The sequence below is a fragment of the Vigna unguiculata genome, chromosome 2 (assembly GCF_037176805.1).
Source record: "Vigna unguiculata cultivar grain cowpea cultivar isolate G323 ecotype 2 chromosome 2, ASM3717680v1, whole genome shotgun sequence".
In the NCBI taxonomy this organism is placed as follows: domain Eukaryota; kingdom Viridiplantae; phylum Streptophyta; class Magnoliopsida; order Fabales; family Fabaceae; genus Vigna; species Vigna unguiculata.
The window spans coordinates 33,147,764-33,168,314 of record NC_140793.1 but is presented as its reverse complement, the minus strand read 5'-3'; the positions used below and the strand labels follow the sequence as shown (position 1 = coordinate 33,168,314).

At 32.4% G+C, this 20,551-nt stretch overlaps 3 protein-coding genes and 1 pseudogene across 5 annotated transcripts; 2 read left to right on the top strand and 2 right to left on the bottom strand.

Moving 5' to 3' along the window:
• Window positions 1–782: 782 nt before the first annotated feature.
• Window positions 783–3,261, top strand: CGLD27 (DUF1230 family protein (DUF1230)). Its single transcript, XM_028057614.2, has 7 exons — window positions 783–1,303; window positions 1,543–1,695; window positions 1,862–1,939; window positions 2,101–2,196; window positions 2,618–2,653; window positions 2,779–2,954; window positions 3,036–3,261. Exons 1-7 carry the CDS (start codon window positions 1,046–1,048, stop codon window positions 3,196–3,198), a joined length of 960 nt encoding a protein of 319 aa, XP_027913415.2. The 5' UTR covers window positions 783–1,045; the 3' UTR covers window positions 3,199–3,261.
• Window positions 3,262–3,460: 199 nt separating this feature from the next.
• Window positions 3,461–9,109, bottom strand: LOC114173315 (Chaperone DnaJ-domain superfamily protein). Of its 3 annotated transcripts, none has more exons than XM_085670210.1 (6): window positions 8,998–9,109; window positions 8,560–8,928; window positions 6,494–7,393; window positions 5,924–6,009; window positions 5,188–5,328; window positions 3,461–4,329 (listed from the first exon to the last, which is right to left on the bottom strand). In XM_085670210.1, the coding sequence occupies exons 2-6, from the start codon at window positions 8,908–8,910 to the stop codon at window positions 4,182–4,184; spliced, it is 1,626 nt and encodes a 541-aa protein (XP_085526336.1). In that variant the 5' UTR covers window positions 8,911–8,928; window positions 8,998–9,109; the 3' UTR covers window positions 3,461–4,181. The 3 variants fall into 3 exon arrangements, 2 of the variants coding, with proteins under 2 accessions (XP_085526336.1, XP_085526337.1); XM_085670211.1 differs by having other exon boundaries at window positions 3,461–4,082; window positions 4,182–4,329; window positions 8,560–9,009; XR_003602490.2 differs by having other exon boundaries at window positions 5,928–6,009; window positions 8,560–9,011.
• Window positions 9,110–11,452: 2,343 nt separating this feature from the next.
• On the bottom strand, window positions 11,453–13,964 carry LOC114173088 (subtilisin-like protease SBT1.7 pseudogene; annotated as a pseudogene).
• A 4,945-nt stretch (window positions 13,965–18,909) lies between these two features.
• On the top strand, window positions 18,910–20,250 carry LOC114173089 (uncharacterized). The gene has a single exon (XM_028057311.2). It carries the CDS (start codon window positions 19,204–19,206, stop codon window positions 20,179–20,181), a length of 978 nt encoding a protein of 325 aa, XP_027913112.1. The 5' UTR covers window positions 18,910–19,203; the 3' UTR covers window positions 20,182–20,250.
• Window positions 20,251–20,551: the final 301 nt, after the last annotated feature.

Genomic DNA, 20,551 nt, shown 5'->3' with positions numbered 1-20,551 from the left:
ATTTTAGATTTCTTCATCACCTTGATCTTAAGATTTCATTGTATATTTATTTGTGGACCTTAGTTTTAACACTAAATTTGTTGTAGTATTTCTCATTAATCTAAGTTATAAGACTAAATTCACTGTGATTTCCTTCACAAGTTAAAAAAATTATAAAAATTATTCATATAATACTAAAAATAATAATAAAATTTATTATATCAATTAAAATACTCACAAATTTTTTTCGTCCATTGTTTTCACTTTCCACACTCTTTTCATTTATGAAAACAATTTTACTTTCCATTTTATTTCCTTAATCAAAATAACTTTATTTTTCATTTTAATTTTTTTTTATTTCTTTTATTTTCACTCTCAAATAATCCAAACACTAATGTATTGAGAATCTCAATCATCCAAGGATGTTAACTAATTAGTATTTCATTGTCTTCTAACTGGCCAACATTAACATCTACTCATTCAACCCGTTTCAAATTCCTTAATATCCATACTCTCTTAATTTTTTAACCAGAGAAAAAAAAATCCTTTCATAATAAATAAATAATTATATGCCCCCATAGATAGTGAAAAATACACAAATTTTTAGAAGTCCCGCTTTATTTGGCCAGGTTGATGATACTGATGGTGGATGTGCCGTCGTTTTACCAAATTGGTCATGCTTGTTCTCACTGCGTGCAGGCAACAGAAACAAATACGAATTTGCGTCCAGGGGAACCGCAGCCACGTTGCTCCCTTGGCATTTCTAGAGACCACAAAAATATAAAAACATGAAATGCATTTGGTTTGGATAATCCAAGTCCCATGGGTGTTAACCGCATGAGATGGACGGTACCCAAGAAGCCCACGTGGACAAGAAGCATGTCCACAAAACAAAGAGGTTGGCTAGGGCCACATAGGGTCTCTCACTCATCTTTGAAAATCTGGAAAATACAGACTTTAATTTCTTGTTCTCCTCCTCCACGTAAATCAGTGACCATAATAGCTTATTCTTCCTCCTCCAAGTGCAAAATTAACTGGGATTTAAAACCCAACACTGTTCGCAGCGATGGTGATAGCTTACACTCAGCCTGTGATGATTAGACTAAATCTCTACTGTTCATTAATTCCAAGTGCAAGACAAGCCAGATCAGGCACCAGCTATGGCTCGTTGATCATCCATAATCACAAAGCTTCAGAATTTCCTCATCGGATTTCAATCAAGGCTAAGGCCATCAAAGATGAGATGGATGGAGAAACAAGTGGATCTTCAGGACGTAGCTGGGATCCTGGGTTGGAAATTGAGGTCCCTTTTGAGCAGAGACCGGTAGGTGTGAACTGCCAAATGATAACAATGAGTGTTTTCTTTAGATGATCTTCAAAATCAACAGATGTAGCATGGTATATAATGTTAGTTCATGAATTTTGTGGCCGAATCTAGCTAGTGAGTTCGATAAGGTCATGGGATGGGATTAAAATTAATTATCAGTTAGCATTATTGTTTCAGAAAAGCTCATTTAGTTCTTCTGAGCTAAGTTTGCTAACCCTGACTTTGCTGTGTGATAGGTAAATGAGTACTCATCTCTGAAGGATGGAGTGTTGTACTCTTGGGGAGAACTGGGTCCGGGGTCGTTCTTCCTTCGCCTGGGAGGTCTTTGGTTGGCAGTGTTTACAGTTCTTGGAGGGCCAATTGCGGCTGCAAGCTTTAATCCTTCTAGAGTAAGGAAGATAAAATATGTGCATGTAATAGGGTATCAAATCAAGTAAACACCAAGATCTTTTGATGCATGGACAAGGATACCTGCCAGCTGCACACAAACAAAAACATTTATAGAGTGGCTAATAAAATTTCCTCTTACTTGCATCAACTTTCAAAATCTTGCAGGAACCTCTAAGATTTATACTAGCTGCTGGAACAGGGACGCTCTTCATTGTGTCTTTGATTGTCTTGAGGATTTATTTGGTGCGTTCTACTACTCTTTTTTGTTTTTCATGTCACAATCACTTCAGTACAGTTTTCAACCGACACTAATATATACCTTATGATTAAGTGACTGGGCTATGACTGCAGCACCTTCACTGTTAAATAACTGTTGCAATTAAGATAATTGAGTAACAATGCAGGGTTGGAGTTATGTTGGTGATAGACTTCTATCAGCGGTAATCCCTTATGAAGAAAGTGGTTGGTATGACGGACAGATGTGGGTCAAGCCGCCCGAGGTTAGCCTCTTTTACACATTTTTCCGGTACCCAAGAACAGAACAAAAGTATCCTCAAAGACATCACTTGTGAAAATCCTATCAAAGGCTAGAGTCAATGCGTTATATACATTGAAACCGACAAATTGATGATTTTACTTACTGCAGAATTTGTCAGTAGGCAAAAGGATAAAATTTATGGGAGGAGGGGGAGGGGCGGCATTGGTAAATGAATAGCTAATAGGTTAGCAACTGTAATCGCCTCTCAAAATTGTAAGAGACACTTCTTGATTAAGCATTAAACAGCAAAAAGGTTTGTTCAGAAATAGTGAATATGAAGGATATAGAATAAAGCGTGGGTGAAATGTGGTAATAAATATTACTACTACTCAGTGACATACTTATTTCAGGCAATATAATCTGAAAACTGAGTTTATTTGCAGATCCTAGCTCGTGATAGATTGTTGGGCTCTTACAAGGTACGGAACATCACAAAGTATCAAAGCATAGCTTGAATTCAGAACAATTTTTGATACAGACTAGAAGAGCAGTATGTTAATTTCGATTTCTTGCAGCATAATTGACGTATATTTCATGTTTCCAGGTTAAACCAGTCGTTAAATTGCTGAAGCAAACTCTAGTTGGGACAGGAGCATTGCTTGTGACAGGAGTTATGCTATTTATATTTGCTACACCGGTGGAGAATTTTCTTCGAACTACCTTTACCACGGAAGAAATTAAATCAACCGTTCCCAAGGTTAATACAAAGCTCAACCTGAGGTAAGAGAAGACACAAAGATCCTTTACTATCTTCCAGTGTTTGTCCACAATGTGATTCCAATTTTTTAATGCATATTGTAGAAAAGAGGAGTTGCTTAAACTGCCAGTGGAGGTGATAACTGATGATGATCTAGCAGCAGCAGCTGCTGAGGCTGCTGATGGAAGACCCGTCTATTGTAGGGATAGGTATTATCGAGCATTAGCAGGAGGGCAATACTGCAAATGGGATGATCTGGTCAAATAAAGGATAAAGAAAAGCATATGTAGTCAATTTCATTTAGTAAAAGCAGTTTGCAATTTGTGGTGATTCAATGGTCCAAGGCGTATTATATTAGTAGAGAAAACTGTTTAAGTCATTCAAAGCAAAGTCAAAGCTGGAAATAGAGGGTGAAGAAACGTATGATCAAACCTAACAAAAATATGACAATATAAACTACATGTCATGGCAGTCAACTTTTGCATATAAATCCAGAGGGAAGAGCAACAAATTTAAGAGGGCGAGAATGTAAAGAAGAAAAATATGCTTAAAATATATAGATATATACAAGTACAAAGACGTAAGTTCCACATGCCTATAGGGACAATTCTATGTAAGCAGAAATTGTATTTTATATACCAGGAAATATGATGGCGAAGTAAATTCCAGAAAACCGTCCTGCTTCATGGACCTTTCCAATAAGGGGATGAAACTCATAGTGCAGTGAAACAACTAGCTTCCATAACACTGAGCAACATAAAGAATCTTTGTCTAATAACGCATAAAGGCAACTGCAGATGTGAGTTATACGCATAGAAATACACCAAGTATATCCGTGAACATTCGGATTGCATAACATTTCCGAGACAAGTAGCGCAAGAGATATTTTGGACAAAATCAATGTTGGTTCAAATAGCCTCAGGCATGATAAAAAGTTGAAGTGACTCCAGCCGATCCCATACCAAGTGAAGTGACTTCAGTATTTCCCCAATATATATCCATCACTAGGCAAATGAAAAGTTGAATCTCCTCTAACCAAGTAATAGAACTACTTGAGGCTTGTAATGAGTTTTCCTTTTCAGTACTTACAGAGCATTCCACCCCAGAATCTTGTAAATATAAATTGACAGCAATATCTTCTTCCAAAATCACTAAATAGAGATTATTAAGTGATTGATGATCAGTCAAAATTGTTCTAGCAAGGACACAATCAATTTGTTAACATTGTCAAAAGCCCAACGGATATATACCTATTGAACAAGTTTCTTGCACCAATGAATAACTCGAAACATTTGTGCTCCAACAACATGCCTAAATGATTTCTTGCTTGCTTTAGCGTATTCAAGATCAAGTGTCCGATATGCAAGAGCAAACAAATACATTGCTGGATGAAGTCTTCTGCAGGTTGTAGAACTGGGACAGTCAGTATACTTGACAGGTAAATACTTGGGCTGGGTCTTGGGGGATAGTTTAGAAAATGTTAATTACTTTCTACCACTTATAAATGTCCAAATTGGAAGACACTAGTTAAAAAGGGAGATATTTGGTTTCTACTGGCCGAAAAAGTTAACTAAAAGTTTTCGGAATTGATTAAGCGGAGCATAGCTGAAGTTGTTATGTAACAGGTTTATACTTCTTAACATCTTGTCTTTTATATAAGTGGTGACAAGATGATTCTTGTTAAAAACATATATGAAATGTGGTCGTGGTGTTGACCACTTTACCAAGCCAAAATGCATGTCAAACAGACTTCAATAAGTTCAAAAATAGTTTAAACAAAACCTATATGAAGTGCACATTCTAAAAAGCAAATTTCAACTTTTCGTATCTGTGACCATTACAAATTTTCCCCAAGATCCATAGAATTATGTATGTATACGGTATAATAATGATCTGGGATTTGTTTGGGTAAACTTCTTCATAAACATTTCTAAAAAAATAAAAATTAGAAAAAAAGTGAAATAATTTTTTCCATATGTTAAACATTATTTTATGCGTAAACTAATTGTAAGAAACACTCATATCAGCATCTATATAAAATTATTTTTAATTCATACATACACTAATGTTCACTTATGGAAATCTTTGCTTTATTTTTCCTTCTTATTTTCCTCTCCTATAAGTGCTTAAGAGGAAATTTACTCAAACATATCCTTGATACCATACGTTTTGAAAAGAAAAAACTTCTGTTGCTAACATTAAAGAAATTTTCATAAAGTTAAAATAGAAGAAATAGTACCCAAGTAGTTAACTTACCTGTCAGCTTGCATATTATAGTCCAAGCCATCCCAAAACCTTTGTGATGGCTTTGTACGACCGTGCTTATCTTTGCCATATGTCTCAACGTACCAACCCCCTATGTCATGGAAACCACAGCGAGGCTCAAACAGCCAAAATCTGTATAATGATGGAATTAAATTATTAAAACGTATTATAAACAGTATTGAGAGAGCAGTAAACAATCTCCATCTTCATAAATAACAAGTTGAGGAATCACGGAAAGTTTACATAATCTTGAGACGCATCAATTAGTTTAACTTTGCAGTTAGAAGCAGTTCCGGTTATACAGAAAGACTTCTGAGTAATAAATCCACAAACCACAATTATTCCATCAATTCTGTTTTCTTTTCCCGAGGAGGTGTAGAAATACTATTTTTCTAGATAATTGGAAGTTAACTAAACCAATGGCCAAATTGCTTCAATGCTTAGCTTAACACTTGGAGAACTGTGGGGGTGGGTGGATGGGGGGCGAGAGACATGGAAAGGGAAGACCGGGGAACATAAAAACCAAAAGTTCTGAAAAAGAAAACAACACGGAATTTGTTTCCTTATTTACAAGGAAACAATCCAATGCTCACCCAAACAAAACACAAACAAATTATAAAATGATAAAAGAGCAGACAGCATCGGGGTATACGAATTAATGAGCCCCAAAGAGATTGTTGTGCCAAACTCAAACATCAATACAATTAGAGAGATGTCAGAGCTTTACTTGCTTGGTGGCAAATGTGCTCTAGTGCATCTACACTCGCAAACTGAAACTTTCTCACCCACCTGATACCAGTGCATATGCTTCACCTGAACATTTATCATAACATGACATAATTGTAAGCATCTAGCTATATCGAGTTATATAAGAATAAGTTTCTAGCAAGATCACGAAACGCAAACCATGTTTCTTCTGTATTTGAAAATATTAGAAATAAAAACAAACAAGACTTAGTACTAATGCAAAAGTAAAATTTCCATCTAGATTGTTAGAATCATTCTATTATTATAATCAGTCACTAAATATTATTGATTTCATCATTTGTAATTATTCTGATTGATTAGATTAGACAGTAAATATTTTACAAATTGGGTAATCAACCTTTATTGTGTTTATATTTTGATGGGAACCTCTCCTGATTCCTTTGTTGTTGTAATCTGCCATTATGGCATACTATTTCTCTCTTTATATAAGACAGACTGTACTTTTGACTGAAGTAAGATACAAAGAAATATCTCCCAAAATAAACCAATTGTTAAAACATCAAGACCATGGGAAAGCAACATTACATACCATCAATGTTCTATGCTTCATAATCGCATGGGTCTTTGTGCCCTTGTCATTGTAAACATAACAACAACCTTCATCTGGACTGCTCCCAAGTCCAGATATAGTTCCCAAATGAATTCTTCTTCCAACTGTACCATTTGCTAGGTAACCTTTCCAAAAATCACTGATGATATGTTTGGGATCTTCGTATAAGTTAAGGAACACTTGAATGTGATCTTCGGTATCTTCTGTCTGCATTACATCAGAACAGCTTCTAGGTAGGGTCCTAGATGCTGTAGCAACAACTCTTCCAGAGATGTGCAATTCAAGATGTCTATATGCATCTGATACAATACCTGAAGTTTTAGGGCTGAGACCTTGATAGGTTTCAAAATCATCTGATCTTTCTGCATTGCTGTAGACATTCACATTTGTTATAGATTGACACGAGCCTGAATGGAAGGATCTAAAAGATGTTAACATTTCATTGTTAATAGTTGATATCTCTGGAACCTTGTTGGCTAGGCAAACCATTCCGAAAAGATCACGACCTGAAACTAAGTGCAAAACCTCAGGAGTTTCATAAGAGGACCTCTCCTCAGCCTCAAAGCAGTCAGGAAGAAATTCCATGGGCATAGAATCAATTTCAGGACCATAATATGCTGCATGAATAGCTGAATAAAAATCTCTCTCAAGAACATCAAAATAGCCTGTTCCATCTACCACCCTCTTTTCTGACAAGATATTATTTATGGTTAATCTGTACCATTTTAACCATTCAACAACTTCCATCTCCTTGAACGCAGTAGCTTGTGATTTGTAAATATACAGTTTTGAACCCTGTTCAGAATGCTTTTGCATAAGCTTTTTCTGAGACAACAGGTACATGTCATAATGGGCTCTCTTTTGAGAATCTGAAAGAATCTGCAATGCATCATAGACAATCAATATTCCCTGCACGTTAACCAAGGAAAAACCTAATTCTAGGCTCTAGTTACCCACACGAACTCGATATACATTCTGTAAAATTCCAGAAGTTAAAATCATTAAGTACGTGGTCATCTTGCCAATGGGATGAACACATTATAGCCAACAAATCAGCAAAAAGCACCAACAAAATAAGCATTAGACCGTAAAACATATCCGAAATTGAAGAAAAGAATACACAATCAGTTTGTCTCAGTACTAACTTTGGCCCATGTTCCGGTCAAGCAGTCAATGCGCCCAAGAACAATATAGTAAATTGAACACCAGAATGGCAGGAGCAAACCTATCAAATTGATGCTACTTATTCAAACATTGATCAACAAGACAACCAGTAAGCAACTTCCCATCTGATTTTTCATTTGACTGAACTATTGGATGCAGAAAATCCTTCAAGAGCAAGCGACAGTTGTTCACATTATTCATATCGGTATCCAGGGGATTTCTAATAACTCATTGGTTCAATTTGATAATTTTTTCTGTGATTAAGAGCTAACTATACAGATGCAACGGAGACACAAAATAACTGTCAAAACGTTATTATGTTATTCGGACATTAAACACTACCTTAAAGGAAATTATTGTAGATGACATCAATTGTTCTGTGACAGGGATCAGGTGAATTGAGTCACAATCGACTCATGGCACTTGGACTGTTACACTGTTAAATAAAAAGAGTTGCGTCCTGACTATTAGCTATAGCTTACCACTGGACCAAAAGCTATAGTCTATAGTCAGAGCACAAATATTTTGATTTAAGGATGTAACAGCCGAAGCGCTACGATTCGATCGTGGCCCACTTGGCCTCTGCTATAAAACAATTGATGTCACCTACAACAATTTTCTCCCAACCAATTATCCTACGAAAAATCTTACCCTTGGATTGTAACTTGAACCTCAGGTAATAATTGTGCAAGCTGCAACATAAATATCCCTTACAGGGCATTCTTCTATAAGCCAAGCATGGTTGATTCATTTGTATTCAAGCTCTAATTTAAACTGTCCCAAAAATATTGATCAGGAATAAAACCACCACTTCTGATTGAGGCTATAGCCATGAAACACACTAATCATGATTCATATGTCTGAGCATGATTTGCACAAACCTCGTAGGCAGCCAGAATTTGCACAAATCGTCGAGACGCACTGGAGTCATTGCTTGACTCAGCGAGGTCTGGGTGAGTTTCTTTGGCCAATTTTCGAAACGACGCTTTAATTTCGGTAAAGGAACTGGTCTCAGACACTCCTAACAGCTCGTAGGCGTTCTCTACGGGAAAATCTGTCCAAGCTGATTCAGAAGCGCTACTGAAGTCATGTTCTCTGCAACCCCGACACAAAGAAGAGACGTCGTAGAGCGTTGAAATTATGCTGTTCGGAGAAATTGACGTAGAGAATTTTGGCCTCCGATTATCCATTCCGACGACTGTGTTGTGTCCGGCACCGGCGAGATAGACCATGATTGTCCCTCTTTTTCTCTGTTATTATATTGTTATAATTATTATTGTAATTAAAATAAAAGAAAAAAGAAAGTGTAATTGCAAAACCTGCGTGTAGCAACAGCTTCAGAAGCGAGTGGTAATATAAGGGTGAAATTACCTAATTTGTTGTAGTATTTTAGCTAAAGGTTACTATAAGAAATTTTAAAAATTTCTTATTTTCTTTTAAGTATAACCGACGTAAAATAATGTATGGACATGAGGCCTTATATATACCTTGTCTCATGTTGAGGTGATCGTATTCATATTGCATACTGGTATCTGAATGTAAATTCAGGAAGATTCACTCTATTTAAATTTGTTTAAGAATTCGTTCTTTATTTTATTTTTATCTTTCATTTTACATCTTTCCATATTTACTGATTTTAGTTTAATTATTTTACGTTTATGTTCCTATCAAATAAATATAATAATAATAATACTTTAGATCGAATAGATTTGTTATTAAGACTATTACTACAAAAATCGTAAATATTTATTTGAATATATCCATATTCGATAGAATAATATTAATATTATTATATTCAGTTAGTCTAAAAAAATAGAAATTTTAGACTAAAAATGAAAAGAAATTTGATATACTTTTTACCTTAAGAGGAGATTTTTAATTGAATCTCTTAACTTTTTTTACTAACTTAGTTTTTAAGTAATTGGTGTAGTTATTATTTTGTCATATTACTTATTCTACGTATGATTTTATAAATTATAATTTTTTAATTTGATATTTTTATAGATATGACAATATGATGATATAATATAATAGTATAAATATAACACGATATAACAATATGACGATATAACAATATGATAATATGATGATATAACATTATAAAAATATAATAATATGATGATAAAATGATATAACGATGTGACGATAAAATGATATAATAATATGACTATAGAATAATATGATCATATAACGATATGATGATATAAAATTATGATAATATGATAATATAACAATATAATGATATAATAATATGATAATGTGGTATAACAATAAAATTTTAAAATTATAAAAACACAAATTGTAAAATTATAATTTATAAAATTTTAAAATTAATAAAATTACACATGTGATGACAATTCATGATGTGACATGATAAAATAATAAATATGTGGGTCACTTATTAACATCTGCAACAAGTTAACAGAGAGAATTAACTTTAAAAATTTTAAATATGTTGAGAATTCAATAATCGTAATTAAGTTTTTTTTATTGTTTAATTCAATAAAAGTTTTTTTAGATTTATTGAAATAAATAATAAATTAGTTTCTTTCTTATATATTCTCATATGAACTTAATAAGAAAATAATTAATTATTACTTATACCAGTTAACAAAAGTTAACTTGAAACTAATTAACAAGTGTTTTTAATTTAAAAAAAAGTCGTTATTAATCAAATTAATCATTTTTTAAAAAACAGATATAAAATCACTTTAAGATTCTTGTAAGGAAAATTTTTCAATGACATGTTAAAGGAGTTTCTTTAATTATATATATCATCTAAAGTGTTTCTTTAATTATATTATTATTATAAAAAACTAATTAAAAAATAATATTCAAAATAAATATTAATATGATGGTTAATATATAGATTGATTAATTTAAAAAAATAATTAAATTAATTTAAAATTTTAAAGATAGACTATTTTTTTTTTAAATTAAGAAAGTAAAAAGATATTTAACCCTTGTTTTTATATTTTATATTTTTCTTTATATTTCTTATTCAGAACCCAAATGTTGGTTCTATAATTCTCTGATTTAATTATTTAAGAGATACTAACAAAACGGAAATTGTTTTTGCTAAAATATTAAAACAAACCATATATATATATATATAATTCATATTGAAGTGTTTCTTTAATTATATTATTTATTATAAAATAACTAATTCAAAAATAATGGTCAAAATAAATATTAATATGATGAATATTATATATAGATAGATTAATTTAAAAAAATATATAATCAATATTCAAAACACTACTTAATACAAAGAATAGAAAAATTGATATTTAATTGTCAACAGATTCTATAAATAACGGTATAGATAATTATTTTCTTTTTCATCATATAGAATCAGGATCATTTTATCATTTAACTATTTTATTAATATTTTATTTTTATTATAGTCAATATTCAAACATAACTTAATATAAAAATTATTAAAATTTTATTTAATTATCAATATATTATATGAGTTACAGTAATGAAAATCAATTCACTTTTTATTAGATACAATTGGGATCATTTAATTCAACATCATCCAATCACTATAATGGAATTTGAATTTCAGTTAAATGGTAAAATTTTCAAGTCCTTTTTATCATTATAATGTATTTTTCCCTCCCTGCTTATTTCATTCAGTTTTTTTTTTAATCACTTGTTTCTTTATAATTTCAATAACACAGTCATTATTTGATTTCTGAAAAGTTAACTTTAAAGAATATATGTAAAGGAATGTAAAAAGTGATATATATTTGAGGTATTGACATTTATTTAATGTAAATATATGACGTTTTATTTTATTAGGTAATCAAGTCTCCTTTACTAAAGTCCAGAGAAACTTTAATAAATATTTTTACAATTTTCAATTAGGTCATTATTCCCACATAATTGAGATAGGACTTCCGACGATAATTTTTCCATTTGACCATTCTAAACGTCCAAAACCAACCTGCCTTCGTTTTGGCGGATTCGGAGTTGTAAATGTCACCTTGTATGATTTTTTCTCATTTTTGTTGAAACTCAACACGTTTGGCTCAACTGTGATATTCACAGAAGGGATATCCAACGTAACTGATGCTTTGTATGTTCCCGCAACCCCCACATTGGTAAGAGTTCGCTCGTGAATAACGGTTGCAATGGGGCTTCTCACTACTGGTTTAAACACCACGCCAAACGAAGGGTAATTTAAGCTTGTTACACTGTAGTGCTTTTGTGCGTCACACCTGAACTTTCTCCTCGCCACAGCTTCAATCCTATCAGATGTGTAGTTCAATGCACAAAGAAAGTTCAGGTAATCATCCGCCGTTAAATCATAAACGAGTCCTGGATTAAGCGCCGCAATAGGGTTCACATGTCCGGCACCGACAGCGAACGGTGTTGAAGGAGCATTCGTGGCACTGTCTAATATTTTTTTACCATTTTTGTAAGACGCATAAGATGTGGTTACAAGCGCAGATCGAATTGCGGCGGGGCTCCAGTTTGGATAAACTGATTTAATCAAAGCTGCTATACCACTGGCGTGAGGGCATGCCATGGATGTTCCTGTAATTATGTTAAAATCCACACGCCTATGATCCTGGTCGAGGTTTGTGGGACCTGCAAATTTCGTAAATGCCGCTAATATGTTTGTACCAGGAGCAATGAAATCGGGTTTCAATATCTCTGGTGTGATCGGGTTTGGACCTCGAGCACTATATGCAGAAACAATTGGCGACGGTTTAATTCCAACCTTAGTTCCCTCGAACGCTAGTGTAGCTGTTGGATTTTGTGTCTGTTGCAGGTACATCTTAATGGCTTTGGAGGCTTCGAAACCCACTGCAGCTGTCGGCAAAAGATGAGCATCCCCCACCAATTCCTCTCCGTCAATCTCTCCATTGGCTAACACCATGCCCACACCACCAGCAGATTTCACCACAAGCCCTTTCTCCACCCTTGAAATATTTCCGCGATCGCAGAACACAATTTTCCCCTTAACCTTCTCAGGATCCAAGCTATCTGTAAGACACAACTCTGCACCTACTTTTACGCTTGCATTTCCAGCGTATACGAGTGGCACAAAAGTACGAGGCACAAAACTACTACCATCATTGATTGAAACTCCAGAATAGTTCTGTCCATTCCCGAGTTTTACATATACCGGAAAATCACGATCTATTGTGCCAGCTCCCACAGTGATCATCCAAGGTGCTACATTCTGGAGAGTAGAGTTGGTAGGACCATCGTTTCCTGCAGCACATGCAACCACAATCCCTTTCTCCATTGCTGCAAAGGCTCCAATGGCGAGGTTTTCTTCATCGTAATCAATTGCTTGTCCTCCGAGTGACGCCGAAATGACATTCACATTGTCAGAGATAGCTGCGTCCATTGCCGCTAGTATATCAGAAGCAACACAGTTATCTTCCCAACAAACCTTATAGATCGCAACTCTAGCGTGTGGGACCATCCCACGCGCTATCCCAGAAGCATACCCAAATAAGTTTGCACCTTTCACTGCAGAACCTGCAGCTGTGCTTGCAGTGTGGGTGCCATGGCCGTCAGAGTCTCGTGGTGATCTAAACTGTGTGGTTGCATTAAGGGGACCCACCGAGGCCTCGAAGCCTTTCAAGAAGAACCTAGCTCCTATCAGTTTTTTATTGCAATTTGCGACACTGAAATTCTGACCTGATTCACATTTGCCTTTCCAACTCCTAGGAATGGGTCCTAGTTCGACATCATCAAAACTCTTGCTTTCAGGCCACACACCAGTGTCGAGGAGTCCAATGATGATGTCACTCGTCGTGTTTGACTCGGGAAACATGTGTGTGATTTTATCCAGCCCAAGAAACTGCGGTGTTCGAGTTGTGAGTGGCTTGTATATTTTCTCCGGTAGCACCTTCAGAATCCCGATTTGACTCTTCAACGACCGGGCTTCTTCAGGAGTTAATCTTGTTGAGAATCCATGAATCGCATTGTCATAGGTGTAGAGCATTTCTGCTGAGTTAGATACCGATTTCAAAAGGGAGCTATACCAGATTGAATGATGATTTAAGATTGTCGGCATTTCAGATTTGGTCACATGAACAATGTAAGTACTCTTTTGATTATCATTTGTTTTCTCAATTGCCGCTAGAGATACATCACAAAGGATAACAAAGAAAACAAAAGTAGCTGCAGAAACTTGTTTATCACACATCTTCGTGCTAAACTTGTTTGCGGTGACACTTGAGGGGAATGTAACAGTGAAATTGGCTTAATAGAGGATTCCGGAGTCAGAAAATGGGAGGGGAGAATAATTAATTTTGGTTATTAGATCATTAAACTTATAAATTTGATGAGAAAATATAATAACAAATATATAAAGATAGAAGGGATACAAACTATTAATTAATGCACGTAACACGTGTTTTGTCTTCATATAGAACATACAAACAAACATTTCCGTTACCTAATAAGTGTTACGCGTTGGCTTTAACTCGTGATATAACAAATGTTACACGTTGACTTTGCCTCCTTATGTAACAAATTTATTTTAAGGAATTATTATTTTGACATCCAATAAACTTTTACACATACTTTATATCTATTATTTTATTTTTAATTTATTTTTTTTCTACAAATACAGAATTTAACTTTTTCTAATGACTAAAAATACTCTACAAATGAATTGTTAAACGGTGCATGTCAAAAAAAATATTTTTCTTTATTTTATAATTAAGAAATTAAAGTAACAAGTAAAAGAAACATGATAGTAAGTTCACATTTCAACATGAACTAATTATGTCTTAAAGGAATTAAAAAGATGTGTAATATCTTTAAATTTATTTAATATTTAAGAGTTTTAATATTCTCGACGAGATATACTTATTGAGGAAACAAAAATTAAAACTATTATATAAAAAGAGTTATTGTACTAAAAAGGGAAAGTTGCCGCCAGCTTTCTTTTTCAACAAGATGCATGTTTAAAATTTACGTTATTAAAAGATTAAATTTATATTATTAAAAATAATTAAAACATAAAAATAAATATCACAAAAGTTAATAATTTTAATAAAATAAAGCAAGATTTTCATAAAAATAAATATTTGTGTGGAATGATCTCTTATTAAAGAAAATCTATTCATCTTATATTAAAATAATTATTAAATACAATTAATGAAAATGGGAGAGGGAGAATTTGCAAAAGAAATATTGATGATTTTGTGATAAAGAATTAAATACATTTATTATTCAATTAATTTTAATAACCAATTTAAAATAAAATATAAAATTAATATCAAAAGTAAGTAATATTACTTACTCTTGAAATAAAAAGATAAAAAGATTTTATTCTTAAATAAATAAGAAAATATTCAATGGTTTTTAAAGTATTTGATATTTAATATTTAAAAGCCCAGATACTAATGATTCAAGAATTACATAATATTAAATATCCTCTCTGAGAAAAAAAAAACAGAATATTAAATAAAAAAATAGAAGTTTTATTTCAAAAAAAGATGACCAACAATCATATTTCAATTTAAATTTACCTTGACAAAAAATTTCATGATAAATATTTTGGACTTTTAAATCCAAACATTACTGTTGTTAACAAAATATGTTAATCATCCAAAATTAAAAATATTAAATAAAAAAATACTCGCTTATTTTTTGAAAGTTGACCAACAATCCTACAATTGAATTTAAATTGAGTGGAACCATTATTTTTACATTAAATATTTAAGATTTTTAAATTCAAATATTAATGCTGCTAATATAACTTAATGACTAACGAATTAGCAATATACCAGTTTACGTTTCAGAATAGACCAACAATTCTATTTAATAATTTAAATTGAGTGGAACTAGAATTTTCATATTAACGAAATTATTTTCAGCAGTTATGAATGACAGTATTTTGGGAACATACTTAAAGGAAAATGTTATTAGAAATTATCCCCACTCTCATCTTCGGGACTTCTTCTATCAAAAGTATCAAACCTAAACTAAAATTTTGTTAGAATATTTTTTATTAAAGTTAACTTGCAAAGCATCACTGTGTAGCAAAGACATTTCAACGCCTTCAATATTTATAAATAAATAAATAAATTAATAAGCAGAACAAAAATTAAATGAGTGATATTTTAAAATGCTATCTCAAATAAGATAAAAAAAATCAAATATAATGAATGAATGCACAAAATTTTTTAACACTTATAAAATACATTGTTATTTTATTTTGACTTTACTTTTATAATTTAAACAAAACAACAAAAAATTACTCCTTTATTCAATTATTTTTCATCTGATTTTTTATTTAAAATCATTGAAAATACAGATATATAGTGATGTTTGTAATAAAGCATACATAAGGGAAAAATAAATTCACATTTATAATAATTAAACTATTAAATCTCACTACCTATATCATTGTCAAAAAAAAAATACCTTGATATTTTTGACTATTGTTACTCCAGCTATAAATAGTGCTACAAATATTTATAATAACTATTATACATAATTAATTACAAAATATCCTATAATTTAAAATTAGAAAATTAAATTAGTTTATGATTCCCTAACTTAGAAAATCATATTTGTTTCTGGTATAAGGATCAAGCACATATCTCCAACACTTAATTTGTCTAACTTTTTCTTGCAGTAGCTTCCACTGTTCGTTCTCCTTGCTCTATCTCGTGTTCGTTCTCTCTTTCGTCCTTTCCCACTCGTTTGTCCAGACGATCGGGATACCTATCTATAAAGTTTCGATGCTTAAGTCAGTTTAAGTCCGTTCGGATAAGTGCAATTAATGTTGTAATAAATGCGAAGTAAAGTCCTCACCAACTTACCTCAGGCTCCTATTTATAGTTTTTGACATGGGTCTGTGTAGGATTTTCTTAACAATGACTCAATTACTTTTTAAACTTGATTACTGACTTGTATTATCTTAATTTACTTTTAGCCCGCTGATTTAGTTTTGGTGCAACCGTCCAGCCGAAGGTCCGTACGTTCTGCTTGGTCCCCATAATTGTGTTATGACAACAAAATTCCACTAGAATGAGCGACGGGATCGTTCGGTCGTGAGCTCACTTAAATCATTCCGGAGAAATTGTCACATCAACCACCCAAGGGATTATCCGTCAGTAGCAGGCGGCCTTCGGTCGCTTGTTCTTGAACCGTTTGACCGATAGTCCGGTTAGAGATGTCGATAGACCATAAAGTACAATACTTATATTTACAAAATATTATATAATATAAAATTAGACAAAATAAATCGATCTATGATTGTTTAGCTCATTCTTAAAAATTTATATAAAAATATACTCGTAATTACAAAATATCTTATAATATGAAATTAGGAAGAATAAATGATTTATTATTGTCTAGTTTATAGTTAAAAAATCACATCATAATATTTATAGAGATAAATTAATTTTTATTGATAATCATACTTAAATTTCTAATTTATATAAAAAAATAATCCACATATCAAACGTAAATCAAGTCTACATCAAATTTTTATTTTCCGTAGATCGAAAATTTCACGAACAGAGAACAAATTCTATCACCATAGTAAATCAACTATATATAGATTAAAATTCCTAGTTTCACTCTTTTAGCCAAAAACAACAACTTTAATCTAACACATAAAATTATTTCTCAAAAACAGAATTAATGAATCTACTTTACTTTTAAAACTAATTGAAAGGCGAAAGCTACAAGTCAACATGCAACATTCCATATTTGAAGTTATCTCAAACTGCAAATTTCAAATATGTACTATAAAATTTAAATAGATGATAACTTTTAGGAAATGAAATTTCAATATCTAGAGTCCGAGCTTTCCATTTTTTTTTTCATTTAAAGGTTATTATGATTAGTTTTAACAAATACCGAAAATTTCTCATTCACTTCTAATTTTAGTTTTTTCTTAATTCAACTGGATTGATATTCTCATTTCTTTTAATTATTTTAAAATTTTTGTTAAATTAATTATTTTATTTATCTCTCAACCAAATAATTATTTATTTATCGAAAGGATCAGACAATTTTAATGAAATCATTTTAGAATGCATTACATTTATTGTTTATGGAGTTTTAAACTGAAATTATTGGGAGAGGAGAGAAATGTCTAATGTGAAACTTATTTGTACCTCTCATAAACATTTGAATATTAAAATATCTTTCTATCCAGTACTTACATCATAGTACACAAAAATAAATACTTAAATTAGTTTACTTTATTTTCAATCCTTATTATCATATGCAGAAAGATAGAACATTCCCGAGTCCTCCCTAAATACCAATGTAGCTCGGACCACAAACAAAATACAAACGTTGGGTTTGGCTTGTGGAATAAAACTAGAGATTATAAAAATAGAAAAAAAAAAAGGTCAACCAAAAAGGAAAAAATAGATAAAAGATAAAATTAATCATTAATTTATTTTAAAGTGAAAATGAATGAAAATTTGATTTTTTTTAAAAAAAAAGCTATATAACTTAATCAATAAATAGATAAAAATACAAAAAAAAAATACAGTATATCTGTTTTCACTATTTTTAAATTAATTTTTCTTTTACTTAACTCTTATATCGATCTTATTTTCCATATTAATCTATTTTTATGTATGGATTAAATTCATATTTCATGTATTTTATATTTATAGTGTAACATGGTTGATAAATGGAAACATTAGTGAAAAATTATATCATTTATTGAGAATGGAGTAACATTTGAATCGGTGCAGTTAAATAAAAAAAATTTAATTATAAAATAATTTTTATGTATAGATTAAATCCATATCTCATATATTTTATATTGATAGTGTAACATGGTTGATAAATGGAAACATATGTGAAAAATTATATCATATATTGAGAATGGAGTAGCACTTGAATATGAGTAAAGGAAAATAATTTTTTGACTATAAAATTTTGACAACTTTCTTTTAAAATTTTATTTGTTATTATTTAAGTGATTTTTCATTTTTCATTTTTTTCATTTTCAATCTTTCAAAATCATTTAAAAGATGACACATCTTATTGTAAGAAAAAATTGTTAAAATTTAGTAGTTAAAATATCATTGTCTAAAAGATTATTATTTAAAAAAAAAAAGAAAAAACATAAATAGTATATGGGTGAAAAAAAGTGCAGTTATAAAGTAGTAGAGAGTGTTAATATGTGACAACAAATATTTGAATATATGATCTTGATTTTAATTGCAGAATGTTGATCCAGATGAATAACATCAAAAGCGACTGTAGAGAGGTACTGTCTCTGATAGTGGCTGGGCCAAATGGTGAAACAGTTCCTTTCTTCACCCTCAAACAAGGAAAAGACATTATCTTAGGTCGCCTGCACTGCACTGCACCCATAACTTCACTTATCCAATCTATTCCAATTCCTACTTTAGTCTTTGTCAATACTTCACTTTATTGCTCCTTATATTCCAAACTCTCTCTGTCACTCAACTCTGCCACACATCCACATTTCCCTTCAATTTTTTTCACTCACATTCTTCTTTCCCTTATCATTTCCCCTGCCACTCACAACTACCTTTCCTCAGATGGAGAAAAAACTGGAACAATTGAAAGAAGAGGAAGAAGAAGAAGAAGAAATTGAAGCATTATCACTCTGTGATCTCCCTGTCAATCTGATCAACGACCAGGCTCAATCAAAACCAAAACCAGATTCTCCGATCATAGAAAAAGAAGATTTTGATTTCCACTTATGGGGTACCCCTTTTTCCTCAAAATCAGAAATGTGTGCTGCTGATGAAGTTTTCTTTGAAGGCCAAATTCTCCCCTTGAGTCTCTCATTAAAGCGATGTCAATTAAGGTCCGAGTCCTTGGGTCACGGTTCTCTGAGAGAGTTTCGTAGTAATAGCAGTAGAAGCAGCAGCATAAGGAGCCAGAACTCAACTAGTAGCAGCTCCTCCACCACCACCACAACCCCAGGAATTTCCAAACCCAGACCTCAAAATCAAAATCAAAATCAAAATCATTTCCATGCACATCCAAGTCCCCAACCTCAATTGAAGGTAACTGTTCCAAGACAAACAAGCTTCGGTAATCAAGGTAGAAAATCATCTGCATGGGACTTTTTCCGTTTGGGTGTGGTGCCTGCACCCGAGATAGCATTGCAAGATCTCAAAGTTCGTAACAAAAATCACATAGTTCGTAACAACAGCAGCAATAGTAGCCTCAGCGCTAACAGCGCTGTGAAAAGGAGTTACAGCGTTAAGGGAAATCACGTTTTGAAACAATTTGTTGGTATAGGTGGTGGCTTTTGGAGTGGTTGCAAATGTTCAGTTGAAACAGTGCAATCGGACATTACCATGATTAAGGGCAGCACTAAAAGCGCCAACAAAACCGAAAGCGTAACGCACGCGATGAAAGAAAAAGTGGTCGAAAGGAAGAAGCAGAAGCAGAGACAAAAGCAAGGAAAGAGGACCATGTCGTCTCGTCGAACGTTTGAATGGATAAAGGAGCTTTCGCATGATGCAAGTTATGCCGATGATGAGGCTTTGTTATCTAAATCTTAAACGCTTTGCCTCAGAGCATGCTTGTAATTTTATTTTTTTTATTACTATTATTGGGTTATATTGCCTTTATAGCCGTTGGCTTTTGTTTTTGTTCTTAAATTTCATCATTGCGATCGAGAATGGAGACTCTGTAATCAAAATTCTTACCGTCGTGAGAATGATAGTTTTGCTTTTTCATCTCTCTTTTTGACTGATGTTGATTGAGTGCATGTTAAAGATTGAATGTGTTTATTAAGATATTGTTGGTGAGATCTGTGTCGGAGGCGAGTGGTGATGGTGAATTATAGAATGATAAGGTCCAGCGTCAGTGGGAATAATTTGGTGCTTATGCTTGTCGTGACAGAAGGATCTTCGATGCTTAATGATTGGA